An 18,825-nucleotide genomic window follows, 5' to 3' on the forward strand; every position below is an offset into this window, starting at 1 on the left:
GCCAGCCACCACTGCCACCTGGCTCAGAGGCCTGCAGCTGCCCAGGCTCCCACTGGCTGCCTCCCCCACATCTCTTCCCCAGCACTGCTATTTGTAGGAGTGCATTGCCCCCATGTCCCTTTTTCTGCCACAAGCACCAAGTTTCTCTGCTCTGCTCCATATGAAGGCAGCCATTTGATTCCTGGATTCCAGCTGGCCCTGAAAGAAATACAGTAGCATTGTGCCTAAGCTTAGGAAGCTGGACAACAGTCAGCCTCATCAATCGACAAAAATGTCTGACACAGCCCCAAAAAGCAGTCAAAAAGGAAGCTTCTTCCCCTGGACCTTTCACTCTGAACACAGCCCTTACATTGCTTGGAGAACACAATTTCAAGAGGTTGGTCAGGTGGAGAGCATAGGCTACATCTCAAACCCACCCCATTCACCTCCCCCTCATACCTCTGTGACCCCATCTCTGGCATTCTCTGTTCCAACTACACACCACCGAAGCTGTACACCATCATGCTCTCCCAATTCTGATCCCTCATAAAGACCTTTCTTAAACAAAGACATACAAACTAATCCTTTTCCTGAATTTGCCCAAGGCACCAACAGTTCATTATCTCTCTCTCCTACTCTGTAACAAGTGGTTCCACTTTGTAAACCCCAATGTCACTGAGCCAGGAACTGCGCTTCTTGTCTTGCTCCTGGGTAACTGTGGAAGGTAAAAATGGGGAAAAGAGAGCACAAGCAGCAAAAAACAAGAAAGATTTTTACATTCTCATTTTAATGATTAGAGAATTAAGACCACCAGAGGAGTAAGGGTGAAAGATCATTTACTAAACACACTGTGGACATTCTGTGAAATCAGTCAGCCTTCTTTCGGAGAAAAACAAGGCATTTCAACATTTAAACTAGTTGCTTTTAATTCCTAAACAGAAAGAAAGACTTGTGACGAGCCTCCACTCTTCAAGTTTCACCATTTTCTAGAAAAGGACCAAGGAACAACAACCCTACAAAAGGATACAAACAGGATTGCCAGTGACTTTTCTTAGCATTCACACAAAGTTGCAGGCAATGGCCAACACCTTGGAGAATTCTCCTTCTCTCTCTCGCAGGATATAGGGTATTGGTGTTTTTATTCTAGTCCCTACTGGATTTCCATTGTCTTCTATGAGTACCACATTGTTGGAATCAAACCTAGGCGTCATGTGGGGGCCAGGCATCTTGTGCCCTACAATTAAAGCCTTCTTCTTCTCTCCTTTGATAGCCAGAAGAATCGTATCTCCTACTTTGCCAACTCCGGTCTTATTATACACGTGGATGCACTTTGGTGGCCGGTGGTATGGCGTGTTCCCCAAGGCACTGTTGTCCACCACTCGCACACGGGTGAGTTTCTGTATTGCTGGGCATGCTCCAGTGATACTGGCAAAAGACAGGGAAACATGAGACACATATCTCCTCATTAACCTTTGGGGAGCAAGGGCAAACCCAGCCCACGGTCTTATTGTTATACAAATCACTCGGAAGGCGCCAGTAACAAATACCTACCATACAGGTGATGCACCGACTGCATTCAATGTGCTCTTTGAAAGCCAGATGCTACTTTGGACTTTGCACACTCTCCAGTAAATGTCAAACACAGAATGACTGTTCAGCTCCGAAACACGACTAAAAGATGGTGTGAAGAGCAGCCTGCGTTTACTGCGTTCTTTAGCAATTGCAGATGATTTGATTTGACTTCAATTTACAAGTAAAAATATGTGCTTGCTTCTGCTACAAACAGCCTACAGGAAGTTCATGCTCAAGTCAGGCTCTTTCAATCTCATATACAGAACCCAGCAACAAGGATGTTCCTGACCAATCTCCTTCTCTGTGAAGTCTATGAGGGTTCTCCTATCTTATTCTGCTCTCCACAAGTGAGACCTCAGAGGTTCCGCAGTGGCTATGCTAAGCTGCCACCAAATAGAATCTAACAGATTGCCACCTTCCCCATGTGAGAGGAACCCAGAAAGACGCGGCCTCTTCTGTATCTGTTTGCTCTGTGGGATTATCAAGAGTAAAAATCAACAAAAATAAACCACATGATACTAAATTGTTAACTCTTACTCTGAATAGTCCTTGGAATACCAGGATAAATAATTGAGAAATAAATTGAGAAATAATTCAACCTCTCTTACAGCTATTTTTTTATCTAGCAAGGGAGAAGAGAGGTGTCTGGAAAGTGACAAGAGTGTTGTTACAGGAAGGAGAAACGTAGGTGGGAACAAGTCCACAGTGCAGTAGTAGCAAACAACTTTAGTGGTACCTGGGCAGACACACTTAAACAAAGGTAACTATACAAGGACTTTTTGTTTCCCTTTATTTTTACCACACTCTTGGAGCAAAACCCCACCACAACCCAAGCAGGCACACCACAAAGGAAAGGTTTCCCCATTCAGACTGCTGGTGTCCTGCAGTAGCACTATTCACCTCTGTGAACTTCACCTCCCTCTTGATGTCAGAGTGTATCTATCCCTTAAATATCTACTGGCCAATGCTCTCATGCAGCCCATCTACAGAGAAAGCCAGTAACACTTAAGATATCTCCTCAAGACAGCTCCTGAGACACACAACCTAGTCTCGAGCACTGTCATAATCCCCTCTCTAGACTACAGTCAGGGCAATGATTATTCTCACCCTTTAAGCTGAAGCCCTGACCCTTCAGAGTTAGATGCTAGAGATTCCCAATATCTGCACCGAGTGCACGGTGGGATTAGGCTCCAAGATTGGTGCAAGGTGTTATAAAATAAGAGATAAATTTAGGAAGTTTTTAATGGAATAAGGATTTTAAAGAAAAATAACAAAATGGACACTATTAAGGTACAAGGAAATAATTTTTCAGGTTACTTTTGTTCTAAATAACCAAAGTGATAAACCCTGGAATAATTTTAAACATGTGTCTCTGCATTGGCGGGAACTGGCTGTTGCTTTTTTGCACTTGGCTGAGAAACATAGGCACTTTCAACTTCTGGTTGCAGGCCCTTGCATCAGCCCCAAAGACTGAAAAGCCTCCTTCCACACATATCAAAATGCAGAGTTCAGACCATGTTCAGGCCATCAGGAACCTGAATTATGTTCCTGTGTTTGGACTCAATTTACAACTGGTGAAGAACAACCGTGAGATTTTTTTTAATTATTGGTATACTATTCTTTTCTAATTAGAAATCTGTATCTTATGATTGACCTACTTAATAGCATCTGTTTCATTCAGGAAACTCTCCCAAGAGAAGAAAAGCAAAAGTAAGGTTTGAAAATTACCTGAAGTGTCGCTGGATCACCGCATTGCTTAGGTGGGTTAAGGATAAACCCAATCGCCTACTCAAGAGAGCCATTTGGGTCCTGGCAACCCTCCCTGTGTAAGAAACAAGACACTTATGACATCTCGAAAATGGACAGAATTTGTTTTGCTTCTTTTCCCTTACATTAATCAAACACTAGAGCCTCAGCACCTATTCATAGGCTGCAATCCACAACACGCAGCGCTGTAATAGCATCCGCAGCACGCTACAAAGCAGATCAACAACCCCTGCCTGAATTCAGGAAACACTATTTCAGATGCAGACACTACAAAGCTGGATTCAGTATCACTGCATTGCAGTTTCCTGCTCATAGATTTAAGGGCTCTTCTGTGTGCACTGTGAACCACATAACAACAAGCGGGTTTGAGAATTTCAGACGTGAACCAGTTTAGAGGGTACAGTGACCAGTAAAAGCTACCACAGCTGCTTTGTAAAACCTACCTATGAAACCAAGCAAAAAGACAGAGATATTCTGCAGGCTAGCATCAGAGCTTCAAGAAACAATTTGCCAGACAAGAAACAAGACAAACCTCCTCTGGTGAGGGCATGCTCCTTCTTAGCTCACACAAGGTGTCCAGCAGCCTGTGTTTAGAGACCAGAATCACACTTCAGCCCACCACTCCCTTGTAAGGCCTGCCTTAACTGACAAAACTTCCCCATAATTTTACAGTGCTCGCTCAATCCAAATTGAAACACCATCCTGACTGCAGCAGAGCTGGGTTATGAGGGTAACCTCTGACTGAATTTACCACACCCTCTTCCCCAGCTACATCTATGGCAGTTCCCTAACCTCATTCTGTCAGATTGATAAGGACCGGGTCACACAAACAAACACAAGGGCTTATCTGAACTCAGATCACTTTGCCAAACATCAGTTAGGGAGCAATGACCCAGGCATATCCAAGCCAAGGGAGAAAACAGCACAGGCCTAGAGCCCTGGGGCTTCCTCTCTCAGGCCAGCTTAGGTAGAACTTAAGATTCTCCATCTGACTGCAGCTACCGCTGTGTGACACTGTTTGCTTAGACCTTGGCAGTGTAACCAACACACACATCGCTTCCTTTCTGAAGGAAATGTTAAAAATACATTAACCTCCTGTCTCCCTTCTGACAAGCTTAGGGCCAAACCAGCAGTACATTGTAAAGCCATATTCTAAACTTTTATTTTCAAAGCAGTGCTGACCTAACTAGGGAGAAAAAAAATACCCACCAAGCCTCCTGACAAATGATGCCACATCTGTTCTTATTACATCCAAGTAAAGCCCAGGCTGAACTTTCACTCTGTCTTTATTGTTTTTTTCCCCAGTGTGTTTGCTTCCTTGGGGCTCTAAGTCATTTCTGGGCTTTGGGGTTGTCCTATAGAGGACGTGCTACCTGACAGCAAGTTGATAAGCACTGGAGATGTGTAGGACAGTTGTTTTGTAGCAGCAGTCCCCAAGCAAAGCACATGGTACGTGGCACATCATCTGGTCTGTCATATAGGCAGGTTTGGAAGAGAACAGCAACACTCAAAGCTTACATTTACTTGCTTAACAAAGCTACTTTTCAGTGGGGTAGAAGATCTCCAAACAAGTTCAGAGCATCACTTCAGAGCTTGCCTTCACTGTCGACTCTCCAAAATGAGAATCCAAAAAAGCTGTATTTTTGCCACAGCTCCTTTTCTAGTTGTATGATCCCAAAAACCAAGAACTATGGTATTTTCAGTGCTGCTGGCCCTGCTGCCTCTAGGGTCCCTGAGCAAGTTCAACCCACACTCTGCCTCAGCATGGAGGACAGCCTGGGTGCCATTCTACACTTGCGTACACTGTTTCTTAACATGAAACTCAAACGCAGAGAGTAACACTGCACCTACTTCCTCTAGAATCGCACCAAGGCTTTGGATCCCAACAAGCAGCAGCAAAACCCAACAAGCAGCAGCAAGTTAGCCTCTCTGCTGGTTTTAATGGAAGCTTCTTGGTGGCCTCAGTGGCAGAAGATGGTCCTGCTTATTCTCACTACTACACAAGACTGACAGGAGAGGTCTGCTGGCTTGTGGCAGGCACAGGCATATGTTCTGCCTGCTGTCAGAGGGACATTAACATCAGGACCAGCGTAGCTGGATGTGCCTAAGGTTGCATGTCAGAGTCCTACAGCACTGTCTAAACTGTGAACTCACTCCCCATTCCTGAGAGGAGTCACTGTTTGTTTCTACCTTGTGGCAGCAGTGAAGGTTTAAAGTTACAAAACTACCAGCACAAGCATCAACAACATTAATTGTCCAAGGGCTGTTTATTTTTCCAGATGACTCAGTACCCTCTTCCTTGCTAAGAATTATTCCTTAGCACATTAAGATGTGTCACAACCTAAAAAACTTCATGTGATTGATCATTTGGTATGAAGCATCGTTAAGAACTGAGTAGACAGTGGGGATGCTTCCAAGTAGCAGGAAGGTTTGGGGTAGAAGGAAGAGAATGCACCTGAAGCATGGAGTACAGCCTTTGAGGGTGCAAGTGGGTTCACAAAGAGTGAATCACATTTACCGTAACATGCCAGCTTCCCTTCTAGAAACATATAGTCAATAGTTTGGGTGTGTCTGCAGGTGCTCCTCAACCAAACCCAGTCCTGACTTGCTTCCTCAGAACTCCATCTCCTCTGCCAGTAGTTTTACCTTCTGTGAAGCAGCCAATCATTAAACTGAACTCCGAAGGGCACAGAAGCCGCTCACTTTGTCAGTCTGAGCACTGCCTCACACGTGCTCCAAGTTGGTGCCAAAGGGCTAACAGCCACGGGCCCCAGTGCTTGGCACCTCCCTCCTTCCCAGGGCTATGGTGCCTCACAGGAGCAGGCCCTAGAGAGGCTCAGAGGAGGCGGCACTTCCCACAGGCATGGAGAACGCACGTGACCTAAGTTTGCTTCTGAAGGTGGCTCTCCCCAGATCACCAGGTTTCAGTGCTCAGTGGTGTATGGGAAGAGTTCTCCCACAATCTCGAACGCAGGAAGATTTGCATAAATTCCCAAAAGTCTGCTTTACGTATTGCACAACTGGTACAGGAGTGCACCTTACAATGGTGCACTGCATGGGCACCTTGCATGGGCAAACAACACCGCTGCTTAGTACTTAAGTCACTAATACACTCCTGATCAAGGAATTATCTTGGAAGAGAATTTTGGAGGTCATCTAGTCCAATCTCTTGCTCAAGCAGAATTAATTTCCAAGTTGTTCATGCTGGGCAAGAACTGTATTTAAACAGGTGCTATCCTAAAATGAAAGGCCCAACACAAAGACAGCTTTTGATAGGACACTGGCCTCACGAAGCTGCACCAAAGCAGAAATAAGGAACCATGCAGAGAAACGTTTCTCACTGTTCCCACCCTCCTGCCCCTAAACTCTAGCAGTGGCTCTCTCTCATGGTTAGAGAGATTCATTTCTTAAAACTAGAATCTTAAGACACATTTTGCTTCTCTCTGCTCCACATACCTGTTAAAAGTTACCACAGACATCAGACAGAGTTCAGAGTAAGATTCAGAAGGAGAGAGGAGGAGAGATTTGTTAATCAAATATTCACTAAAATTACCCAATTTCTACTTCACTGAATAAGTCTGAACACGCAATAACCTGCTGCAGCAAACACTCCGTTCTTGAGGGCCCTTGAGCTTTACAGACCAACATCAAATCCCAGTGCTGATCAGTAAAGAATCTCTTCACCAGTTACAAACCCCAGGAAGTTATTTATCGACTGCACTATTTTCAAGTGTCACACTAAAAGTATCACTTTCATAATTTTTCCTTAAGATCAAAGAACTAACTTAAGTTTTCTCTAATCTTGAGTGGGTTTGCAATGAAGGAATTCTGGAAAATTTCATCCCAGCTAACAGAAGCGAGCCACATACAATATTTTCATCAAACACACGCAAGCACATGAGCAGACCACGTCAGGGAGCTGATACAGAGCAAGGACCTCTTCCAGATAAGGAGGATGGGATTACATAGTCATTTTGAAAAAACATCTGGGCACACAGTACCAAGAATGGAAGCCCTATGTCTCGACAATGCACATTTCCATCACTTCCCTTATGCTGCCTCTAGTACTCAAGTCAGTCACAGTTTTCAGCTGGATCAGTTCCCTGATCCAACCTGTCCCACAGACATATAAATGCTGGTGCAAGGGAATGTGCAAAACCCAAGACTGGGACTTCTTTCACTGCCAACTCAATGAAAGGAAACATCGTGACAGTATCTCCAAAGGAACATCAGGATATTTGGACAAGAAAAGTATCTCTTTCATTTCAGAATAAAATACTGATATGCTTCACAAGAATGGCCTGTATGAATGTGCACCAGTGGCACAGTGATGGGAGCACCAAAAAGCTTTGCATCTGAACACTCAAGAAGCCAGTGCAATGACTCTGACCAAGTTTTTAATCAGTGCTGTATACCTTAAAAAACAGTCAAGGTGCTGTTCTTACCTTGCCTACATCCCAGAGTAAACACACTTCTAAACGGTGCTGTTACCTAGCAATCCAGTATTACTTTCCTTTTTAATCACAAGTCTTGGAAATCACACGTGCTTCCTATATTCCCAAGATCTTCAGTTCCACAACAACTCATCCATTTCTTTTCCTTCTTTCTGCTAGTAACCAAGGTTTTTCCCCAGGGAAAACCAGTGGACTTTGCAACGCAGTGCTTAGGCCTACTGCCCAAAGCCTGTTGTCAAACATACAAAACAAACCAGTGAAAAATTTTCTTCACTTCAACAGTAGTAACCTGATCTGCACAGTCGAACAGTGAGGCCAGCATCCCCTTTATTCTTTCAAGAGACCAAAACAGACACGCTGCAGGCACCACAAAGATGTGAACTACATCTGTCATCCATCATTAAAACACAGGAAATAAATCCAAGACAATGTGCACGATGCAAAAATCTAAATCTCTGTTCTGTCACTGCAGGTTTATTTATACACTGTCTGCCAGGGTGAGCTAGAAAAGCCAACTGTGAACTACGGAACTCAATCCATTCACAGCTCTCCTCATAAAGGAAACAACGTGATTAAGGGCTTGCGTGTGTTAAAAATACACAAGATATTCACTACCAAGACATAATTGGTTTTACATTAACGATAGCCAGAAAGGCCAGGATTCACAAAGAGGAATTAAGTCTTTTTAAATTCTGTTTATGAATAGGAATAGCTATTAGGCAGGATATTTATTGATCCAAGTTACCAAAAGAAACTCATTACAGGTACATCTGTTAACAATTTTGAAGTAAAACACACTAACCTCATTTTCAAGATCACAATCAGGAAAGGTTGATAAAAACAAAGCTGAATACCTTTAATAGAAAGCTAACTCTATACACTTCAAGCTGTATACAAAAGCCCCAACTCCTAAGGTATATACGGCTCTCATCATTCTAGTATCCCAGGACCTTATATCGTTCTGGTACATTCATATTCACAGCAACGTATTAAACCAGGGAGGAACGGTTCCCAGTGCACCAGCAGAAAATTAAGGTCCTGAGAGAACAACTTCCTGTGTGAGGTCAAAAGAAAGGAGCAGCAGAGCAGGTACCTAATCCCCAAAGCTGTTTGTGGGGCTGGAGGTGAAGCCCAGCAAGGCCCTTGGCTGTCTCTGGCTTCAGAAATTACATGTGAATCCAGCAGACTGCCCACACTCCCATGAATATGCTGCTATCGTCTCTCAGATGTATCTTTGCTGCTTCTAGAAATACTGAAGTCTCGGGAACAGAACAATAGGTGAAAAGCCATAACAGCAGATTCAGGGCTGGCCCTGACCTCAGTGCCCAGATGCCAACCAGCAAGGTGCAGTCACAAATAGATAGCAGTAACCACACTGAGGTGAGCTGTGGCAGGGAGAAGGACATAAAAAAGAAGGAAGAGGAGGTGAGGAGCTGTGGCTCAACCATAAAAAAGGGGTCGGGAACCACTGACCTAGGCTAGTTGTTCACAGAAAAAAGAATGGTAAGGGCTCCAGGCCTTCCTGATAAAGCTACACCAGACAAGGACGACTAAAATAGAAAACAGGCTTAAAAGAAGCCTGACCTGGAGGTAAAGGCACACTCTCACTGCAAGGCGGCACAGAGCTACCTGTGGCTTTGCTGGAACAAGCTTCGGTTCTTACTCAAAAACTTCCCTTAACTCAGTTTCCCTCCTTCCAAACAAGACCTCCCAGGTAAGCTTGGAGAAACCACACAAGTAAACACCACTCAGATGAGCATCCGTGTCCTGCTTTTAAAAAGGCTGGCAGCCCATCTGCTTTTAATACAAGGATGAAGCCTTGGCACATTTATAAAATACTTGAAATACTAACTTCTTTCCCAAATTGCATCCCCTTACTCACCAGAACTCCAAAGGAGATTTTTTGAGAATAATCAGCAAAGCACAGACTAGTGCCCACACTTCCTGAGTCCCCATGACTGACACACATGAGTAAATGCCACACTTGTTAGGACACAAGAATTTTGGTCCAACTTTGCTGTGTGACTACTCATATCCACGCAAGCCTAATCCTTGCCACACAGCCCCATACTGAATTCTGAAACAAAGAAACACTCTGAAGGACAAATGTGCAAGAATATCAGAATACACTCTGTCTCTGCCTCCTTCACGTTACAGGCTGAAGCCCAACAGGAGCAGAGAGTGCTGTTCCTCGGAGAGGCAGGCAAGATGCTGCTGGTCACCCCATCTGCAACTGAGTCCTGTATGCAAGCAACACAAAAGCTCCAGGCTCCATAGCCCATGCTCTATCTCCCAGATGCCTTTGCTAGATGTCACAGCTAGCTGCCCTGCTGCGTGCCACTCAGACTCGGTTCCCCGTGCCGCCAACGGGGCCAGCGTTTTTCTGTTTAGAGCAGCAACTCATACTCTGCATTTAGACGTTTCAGGCCCTGCACACAGAGCATTTGCGACACCTGCAAACGGCTCCCAGTAAAGTGACGGGCGGCAGGGCCGACACCCGGGGAAAGGGAGGGCCCGGACAGGCCGAGCACTGCAGGGCCCACGCGCGAGCACAGCAGCCGCACACGCACTGCGGCCTGCTCTCACCCGGCGGAGAGGGCCGCCCGCGCCTCGACCGGCTAGGTCGTGCAGCCGGGCAAAGGCCCAGCAGCAGCAGTAGTGGAAAGCCCAAACCCCGGGAGCAGAGCAAGGCCGGCCGCAGAGCCACTGGGTACGCGAGCCCCCGCCGGCCCCGCCCGGGAGGCCTAAAGGCCCCGTGGTCGGCACCGGCACTGCCGCTCAGGGGCCGGGCGCCCGTCGCCGCCCAGCTGCAGCCGCTCGGTTCGTGCTCGGCCACCCCGCGCCCCATCCCGTCCCGCCACCGCCCGCGGAGCGCAAGCCCCGGCCCAGCCCCCGCACCTCCCGCCGCACAGCTCGGCGCGGAACGCCGTCGCTCCGCCCGCAGCACACGCGCACGCGCAGCGCCGCCGCGAGCCCCGCCCACCGCCGTGCGGGGCCGCCGCCGCGAGCCCCGCCCCGCACCCCCGGGCCCCGCCCCGCCCTGAGCCGCGCCGAACCGAGCCGAGCCGAGCGCCCGCCGCTCGCTCCCTTGCGGTACCGCAGCGCCCGGTCCGGCCGGGCGAAGCGGAGCGGCCCAGAGGGAGCCAGTCTGCGCTTAACACGGGGTAAGCCTGCCGCCGGCGCAGCGGGACGCTCTGCGGCTCCTCTAGTCAGGCGGGCCCGCAGCCCGGCACCGCAGCCCCGGCCCCTCGGTGCTTGCTGGGGTCGGGGAGGGCTGGGGTGGCAAGGCCGGCGCATCAGGCCCTCCCGAGGGCGGGTCGGGCTGTACCGGAGCCCCGCAGCGGGGGCGGCCTGGGGTGGGGGGCGCCGGCTGCCATCTTGGGGCGGTGCGGCGGGGCGGGGGGCGCGCCCACCCGTGTGCGGCGTCCGCCGAGCGGCCTGTGCCTCCCCCTCGTCCCTTCCCTGCCGCCCAACGCCCGCAGGGGCTGCGTGGAACCGAGGTGACTCGGGGCTTCGAGGCTTCTCGCCCGCCTCCCGGGCTCCCGTCCTTTGCCATATCCCGGTGTGTCGTCCCTCCGCTCGGCCATTGCTGGATAAAGGTGGAGCTTCCAGCCCGGGGGTCGCCGGATCGGTCTCTGCGGGGTGGCACCGTCTCCTGTCTCGCCTGCGATCGTCGTCGGAGGTGCTGAGGCGGCTTTTGTGCGTGCTAGGTCTTGGAGACCTGGCTGCTCTCCTTCTTGCTTCTCCTCCTGGCACCACTGTGACGGAGAGCAGCAGGCAGGCAGGCAGGAGAGAGGTTGCAAGGGTGGGAACAGCAGACAAATTTCTGATATCTTATCTGCCTCTTATAACCACCGGGAGAACTTCACAAAGAGCTATCAGATACGGCTTGCATCTGTGGCCAGGAAGTCCCTTTCTGCCTTTGTCTTGATTACCAGTCCTTCTAAGTCACCAAAGGGTGGGTTTTTCTCCTATCCTAGAGTGCGCCCTGTATATCTGTATGTAGCTACCTGCTGGAGGCATCATGCCAAAAAGCTGTGACGTGGCTGCAGTCAGCTTGGTGCCCGTAGCAGGTTCAATAGCGCTCAGCTGGATGGAGACCAGGTGTTCAGGGAATTTGGGATTCAGGGCACCTCCCTGCTTCCCTCTGTAGTAGGAGTTGGAAGCAGAAGGCTGATAATAGTGCATGTTCCATGAGAAGGCCGATGTGCTGCGTTTGTTACTGTGGAAATGTCCTGCTCCATTGTGTCATCCTCTGGTATAAGCATGCCTGGAAAGCTATGGGCTGCAAGACAAGAGCATCCTATTAGCAATGATCCCAAAGCCACTGCAGGGTTACATAGCAGAGGTGCCTCGGATGATCCTGCAGATGCCCTACTTGGGTGTGGGTCAAAGCCTTCACAAGTATATTGCAGGGACTGATACCATTCCTCTCCAAACACCCATACTGGGCGGTCCCTAATAGCCCTTTATTCTCTTAATGCTTCTGAGGACAGAAAGCCGACCACTCAGCTTGTAACCGACTCCAGGAGGACTGTTCAAACCAGAAATAGCAAAGCATTAAGGATGTTGTTTCTAATGACTGCAATTAGCTGGAAAGGCCTTTTTTTATGTTGAATCTTTTAGTGGTGTGAATAAGCTGTCTTTAGAGGCAGAGAAGTCCTTTCTGCAGTCTTTACCTGGATATCATAGGAGCAAGATAAACACAAAAGAAGATGCCTTTGAGGGGGTTGGGAAGAGACTCCAGTTTGGCTCATGACTATGTTTTGTTGCACTAAGTTTGCTCTATTTTTGTCTGTTCGTGTCTTCGGTAACCTTGGAAGGAACTGAAGCTACTGTATTTTCTGAGGGTGTCAGTTTTCTTGTCAAGAAATCGTTGCCTTGAGGCTTTGCAATGCTCCATTTTCTTTGCCTCTGACCAGAGCGTGGTACAACTATCCTAAAATGTCCTGAAGCCAGGAACTGAGACAAAAACCAGAAAAACACCAAGTGCTTTTGCTTGTTTGGGTTTTGACTGTTTTTTTTCACTTGCAGGCTTTTAAGTTGTCCTTGGTCATATTTTTTTAGCTTCCTTTAGGAATAAAATGCACTGGGATCTTACTTGGGTGTTTTGGATAAATTTTTACTTAAAAAAAAATCTTCATGCAATCACTTTGTTGTGGGAACTAGGGCTCTTAAGAACATCTCAGGTAGCATGAGGTTCGCGATAAAAGCCCGAGAGTGGGCAGTGCAGAGGGCCTGCTTTGTGTCCATTGCTAATTGTGCTTCCTTGAGCCTGATGTGGCTGGAGCACCTCAGCTCACAGAGAGCCCCGTGGCATGTTGCCAGCAGCCCTTCTGCCACCCTCCCCATCCATCCCAAGGTACAGGCCCAGTTCACTGTGTTCCTGGGAGCACACCATCTCCATCCTGGTGGCTGGTACACTAGAGACCCAAGAGACCTCCCGCTCCCAGGCAAGCCCAATGGGGCCTGTACCATCTGACGTGAAGCTGTGCAGCCGTGGGGTGCCTGTTCCGTGCCAGAGGAGGCCCTGGGTGTAGGATACTGTATGTGCTGTTAATTGCAGATGGAGCTGGTTATGGATCCTGTGGCTGATTTGCATATCAAAGCATCTGAGAGCTTCCCGGTGGGTAACGGGCAAGGATGAGGGCTTGCTGGAGGCTGGGGCCGGATCTTCCACAGGGCTTTTTGTGGTGCGTAGATGAGACAAAATGATGGGGATGTTTGGAGAATGAAGATTGTCTCCGTGTCCTTGAACAGCAGCACCATAAGGGCTTTTTTAAACTAGCAGCTGCCTTCCAAAGGTTAGAAACCAAGGAGGGGGGAGCAATCCTTGTTGGCAGTCCCTAGAGCTTACCTCCCACCTTACCTCCCTCCTGGTAGTGAGAACTTGCCCAGCAGCCCTGTCCCCCAGCCACCGGCTCCTTTAGTGAGCAGTTGCTTGCCTATTCTCCACACTGCCTCTCATACAAGGAGGCAGAGGCCCTGTTTAGAGTCTGAGGCAAAGAGGCAGATTTGCTACCCCTTGAACTGTCTCTGCAGGATCTTGGGTCTTGCCGGTTGGCTCAGGAGGCATTCAGGAGAGAGAGTGGCTGAGCCTTGAATAAGTCATAACCTCTGGGATGCTGTGTGAGTCAGAAGAAGGTTTGCCTGTGTCTGGTCTCAGCACAGTTGTCTGCTCTTCCTCACAGCTCTGGAAACAAGCCTGGGGATCTTGGAGCTTGCTGGTAAGCTGAGCCAGAAACCAAAATGCAGGTTTTCAGTCAGGGAGGGAATGAGTTCCCATGTCTCTTTCCCACTTAGATATTCAAGTGTGTTGCTGGTCCTGATGCTCTAGCTTTGAGGGACCATAGCTTGGGGCAGCCAGCGTTTCTGAAGATAGCTCAGTGTTCACTGTGGAAGTGCCTGCTTCCTGAAACTGCAGCCCTCTGCCTCTCTCTGTGCAGCTCAGGGACTTGCTTGGAAAGACTGTCTCACCAGCCACATGGGGAGTTGGCATGTGCAGAAACTGCCTTGAGCATGGACTTCTCGGGAGCCATCTCTGCCTGCAAACCTCATCTTGTCAGCAGCTTTCTAGCTTGTGCAGGCAGTGAGTTGGCTATAAAGTTGGTTAAAAGGAGGAAAAACAAAAGTCAAGGAATGAAAAAAAACCCACGCATGTGTGTACACACTACGCAACACAGAGAGGGTGAGGTATGTGAAGCTAGTGCCAAGCTTGTAGAGCAAAGGCTTGCAGTATGAAGTGGCTTTTCTTTGAGCCTGCAGGTCTGTGGTTGGCACTGTGTCTTTCCAGTGTGGAGCTGGGTGTCTGCCCTCTGCTCCAAATACAGATTAACTGCAGGAAGCATGAGACTTTCTTGCTAAATGTGAAGCACAGAACATTTTCCTTTGCTTCCCTGTGCAGTGCTCACTGCTTTTTGCAGGATTATCTTTGCATGCTCGTTGTGTGTTCCCTGCACATGATTGCTAAGCAGTGCTGGAAATACTTCTCCTCATGGCTTTGGCATGTTGGTATGGTCTGCCTGCCATTCTCCCTCTTCAATTCCCTTCCTTCTCATCCTTCGTACCACCAGGTGGGAGAGTGGGATTGCTCTCTCAGAATCCCAGTACTCTCCTTAGCCACTATAAGAGCTTGGCCTTATAGTGAGAGGGAGGTCTTGTTTTACAAGTGCTGTTTTTCCCTGGAGAAACTAGCAGCTGTAGTACAGGTCTGGCTTAAAGTGAGATTTTTGCAGATTCCCATTTGTGGTGCCTGATCTGGGAAAATGTTTGTGCTATTGCGTTAAAGAAAGGGGCTGGATCTCCTAAAGGACTGTGATACATTGTGTCAGCGCTAGGTGAAAGCAGTTGCAGGCGGGATTCATGTCTGCCTGTTTTCAGTATATTCTGCAGTTGTTTTCCTGAACCACCACAATCATGATGCCTCAGAACAGCAAGCCAAAATACCTCCCTGCCTTTCTCTGGCTAGAAGAGTGACTGCTGCAGACTTTTCCTGTCTTGACCATTGGCTGTCATTCCCAGGAAGGACTGTATGGCACTAGAGCTAATCTTATAAGTCCCTGTACTGGGTTTCCTCTGTGCATCACTATAGTTCTATGTGCAGAGCAGTTGCTTGCTTTGACTTCCCTTTCCCCTGTGGATGTTCCTTCTGGTTTCTGTGCAGATCTCTGCTCCAGGCTCAGTGCAGACCATTGGTCCAAGATAGCTGTTACCAGCAATGTGACCTCTGACATGGTGTTGCTCATGTGGAGGTGGTGTGCTCTCCCATTGACTGCATGGAAGAGCAGCTCCCTTAGAGCATCCAGTGGTCTCCTAATGGATTACTGACATGAGTTGAGGAGAGGGTGCTACTCTTAAAGTGCAATTTCTTAAAAGAATGCATTTAGTAGGAGAGTTGTATGTTGACCTGGCCAGTTACATCACTGCTAGTTGGCCTGGCCAGCTACATCACTAATTAAACAGTGGCCTTTAATAGGTTCTGTGTCAGGTTCCTTCAAAGCCAGGGGATGAGACAGTCTTGGCATGATCTTGTACTTAGAGGAAACATGGATGGCCTTGTCTCCTGCTTGAAATAATTATCAACACCTACCTCATGGCTTCTGCTTGGGAGTCACAAATTGCCTCACAATGACATAGACTGGAGAGGGTTTCTGAAGCTGATCTTAGGATACTTGGGCTCATGACTCCAAAATTTAGTGCCTTTGTGTCCCAAGAAAGACTGTAAAAAGGGATTCAATCCCTCAACTACCCATGCATATGGTCTGGACTCCCTTTGTGTGAAACCATTGGACTCTGGAGGGTCTCAGAGAATGCTGGTAAAGCTGACATCTTGTGCAGGATGACTACATATGCAAGTTAGTGATTAGATTTTGCTGGGCTCTTATCTATGCTTGAGGCATAGATCTGAAAATGAGTTATTGTGTGTTTGCTGAACTGCAGTAGATAGCCAGGTGCTCACTATTACTCACAACACAGAAAAGGCAGCTTGAGGTGGCACCAGTTGCAAAGTTAGAAATCAGACAGGAAGGAACCAGATTTGCAGTGGATGCGAAACTCAGTGTGAACTCCCAGCTAGAGCAGAAAGAGCCAATGCAGCTATTGGATAGGAGGAGGAATTGGCTCCTGGTTGCATGGAAAAGAGGAACAAATAAAATGTGACAGTAAGAACTCTGTAGTGACCTTGCAAAGAAGGTCAGGGGTGGTGAGATACTTAATTTTTAAAAGGAAATCCAAGCACGAGTAAGAACAGGTGACAAAGCTCTTTAGGGAAATAAGATGTGGTCATATGGGCATAAACCTTATGAAATTTCCCTGGAAGTACTTAAAAACAGACTAAGAGAACTTTAGCATGGTGAGCAGCCACCTTAGAGAACGTCTAGTGAAGGGGTATCGCAAGATTGAATCCTTTGAAATACAGAGAGAAAGAATAGTACTACAACCAGCTTAAATTATCTGGAATAAAGTTAGGCAGTTAGTGTTTATCCTGTTAAGGAAGTGGGAGAATATACTGATGAAAAGTCCACCAACATGCATTTGTCAGGAACGTACCCCATCAAGTGGGTCAATGCCATTGCCTGAAAAAGATGTCTTGCTTAGGGTCTGAGCAGGCGCCGTGAGTGGAATCGATCTTGGCTTGTCAGTCTGTGCTACTGACCCACTGTCAGCCTCGAAAACAGACGAGGAAGGGGTAGGAGGTAGGAAGTAATCCCCAGTCAACCCACAGCCAATTGAAAAGCTCAAAGGGATTCTTAACTGATAAGGATACCCTGGCTAGGCAGGGCAGGAGAAAATATTGGCATCAACCAAGTTTGGGTGTAGAATGAGTCAGTGCTCTGCTGGGGGGAAGAAAACCAAGAGGCAAGTCTTGTGCTGGGCTGTGTGAGCAGTAACACCTCTGAGGTGCAGAAAACAATTAATGCTGTTCTTGACTCAGATGAGGTGTTGCTGAAGGACCAGGCTCGGATGTAGATGCAACCTTTGTAGAAGGATGTGTGCAGACAAAAGAGTATCCAGGAAAGCAATAGAAATTATTACTGCCTTTAGGAATGGGATGTGGGAGGAAAGATGAGAAGAACTAGGACTATATAGCCTGAGGAAGGGAAGAGGGAACTTCATGGTCTTCAAGGATATACAGCAATGTACTTCTAGAAGGCTGTAGTTGTGATGAAGACAGGGCAGGAAGTCACTTTACCTATAGTGAGGGAATTCAGATATAGGGTTTTCCATAATATCAGTTGAGATGTTGAAGCAGAAGTGGAGGCTTTCTTGAAGGTTTTTTTTATGTTTGTTTGCCCTAGGAATGAGACTTAACGGCTGAAGGAGGTGCTGGGGAGACTGGTACTAAAATACAATGTGCAAATCCAGAGTTAGTGCTCAGAAAAGGATGCTGAAAAATTGAAGAGAATGCAGAAATGAGTTACAAGGGAATCTGAGGGCTGGAGAGAAAGCTTATAATGAGAAACATAAGGAGATCAATCTGTCTATCTGATCAAGGAAAAGATTAAGGTGAGATCTGGTTATCCTGCATAAGCATAACTTGTCTTATGACTGTGTATCATTAGCTTGGTAGGGTAGAGATGCCAGGCTGTGAAAAGTGTCAAGAAAAACCCATGGTGGGATGCTGGGGCTGCAGCAGCTTCAGAGTCATGCAGTCAGCTCTGCGTTCTCCTCTTGCATGACTACAGGTCCTTATCATTGCCTGTTGCTGCTTTCTCAGTGCACCCCTGTTCTCTGGGTTTCAAATCTCTCCTTGTTAGTTGCTCCTACCTTGGTATCCATCAAAGCCCTGTCCTCAAGATTCCACTACCTTATGAGGAGACAATCTCCAGTAAAAGAAAGCACTAGCCTGGTCCCAGCTAATGTAGGGTGATGCCCTGACAAACCTACACTCAGTCTCTGTGCATGTGCCTCTGAAATTGCTCCTGGCCTGTCATCTGCCTCTGGGTGATTTATAGCATCCCTTGCACTGTGGCACCCACTGCTTTGCCAAACAGGTACCTGGGAGCAACCAGCACCTACCACCTCTCCAAACTCCAGTCTGGCTAGTGAAAGTGATGAATGAAACCAAATGGTTCAACTCTGGTTGCTGTCAACCTGCAGTCCTGTGCTCTGTCCCTTACAGCTGCTGGTTTATTTAGGGTCGTTAGGCCTGTTTTCAGTCCACAAGGTGATGTTTCAGCCTTAGCCCATTGAGCAAACCTTGAGAGGGAGATTGGGTGAGATGCCACAGCAGATGGCTTGCTAAAATCTTGCTACATACACAACTTCCCTTTCACCCACTAACGCTGTAATGCTGTTAAAAATAAAGATGATCCAGTGTGCCTGACAGGATGTATCTCTTGTAAATCCCTGCTGCCTAGTGCTCCTGGAATCTCACACTCTCCTGTCTTTGTGTTCTGTTATTGCCTGGGATAGGAGGGAAATTTCGAAGCTAGTAGGTAGCTCCTGACTGTGGTTGTGAGTCAGGGGAAAGCAAATGCTTTGATGTGCTTTAAGGGAGAAGGGGGGGAAATCCCTAGCGTTTCACATGTTTCACTCCTTTCTTTTTGTTTTC

General features: G+C 47.7%; 2 protein-coding genes across 4 annotated transcripts in view; one reads left to right on the top strand and one right to left on the bottom strand.

The window, feature by feature from the left end:
* Positions 1 to 747: 747 nt before the first annotated feature.
* Positions 748 to 10,725, bottom strand: MRPL14 (mitochondrial ribosomal protein L14). 2 transcript variants are annotated; one of them, XM_061991250.1, is made up of 3 exons: positions 10,671 to 10,725; positions 3,280 to 3,373; positions 748 to 1,404 (listed from the first exon to the last, which is right to left on the bottom strand). In XM_061991250.1, the coding sequence occupies exons 2-3, from the start codon at positions 3,351 to 3,353 to the stop codon at positions 1,038 to 1,040; spliced, it is 441 nt and encodes a 146-aa protein (XP_061847234.1). In that variant the 5' UTR covers positions 3,354 to 3,373; positions 10,671 to 10,725; the 3' UTR covers positions 748 to 1,037. The 2 variants fall into 2 exon arrangements, with proteins under 2 accessions (XP_061847234.1, XP_061847233.1); XM_061991249.1 differs by lacking the exon at positions 10,671 to 10,725 and adding an exon at positions 3,851 to 10,577.
* Positions 10,726 to 10,811: 86 nt separating this feature from the next.
* TMEM63B (transmembrane protein 63B) overlaps positions 10,812 to 18,825 on the top strand; it is a 46,810-nt gene continuing 38,796 nt past the window's right edge. For both annotated transcript variants that reach the window (XM_061991240.1, XM_061991241.1), the window contains exon 1: positions 10,812 to 10,936. The gene's annotated coding sequence lies outside the window, so the exon portion shown is untranslated. The remainder of the gene's footprint in view (positions 10,937 to 18,825) is intronic.

This window comes from Colius striatus, chromosome 2, assembly GCF_028858725.1.
Source record: "Colius striatus isolate bColStr4 chromosome 2, bColStr4.1.hap1, whole genome shotgun sequence".
NCBI classification, from domain to species: Eukaryota; Metazoa; Chordata; class Aves; order Coliiformes; family Coliidae; genus Colius; species Colius striatus.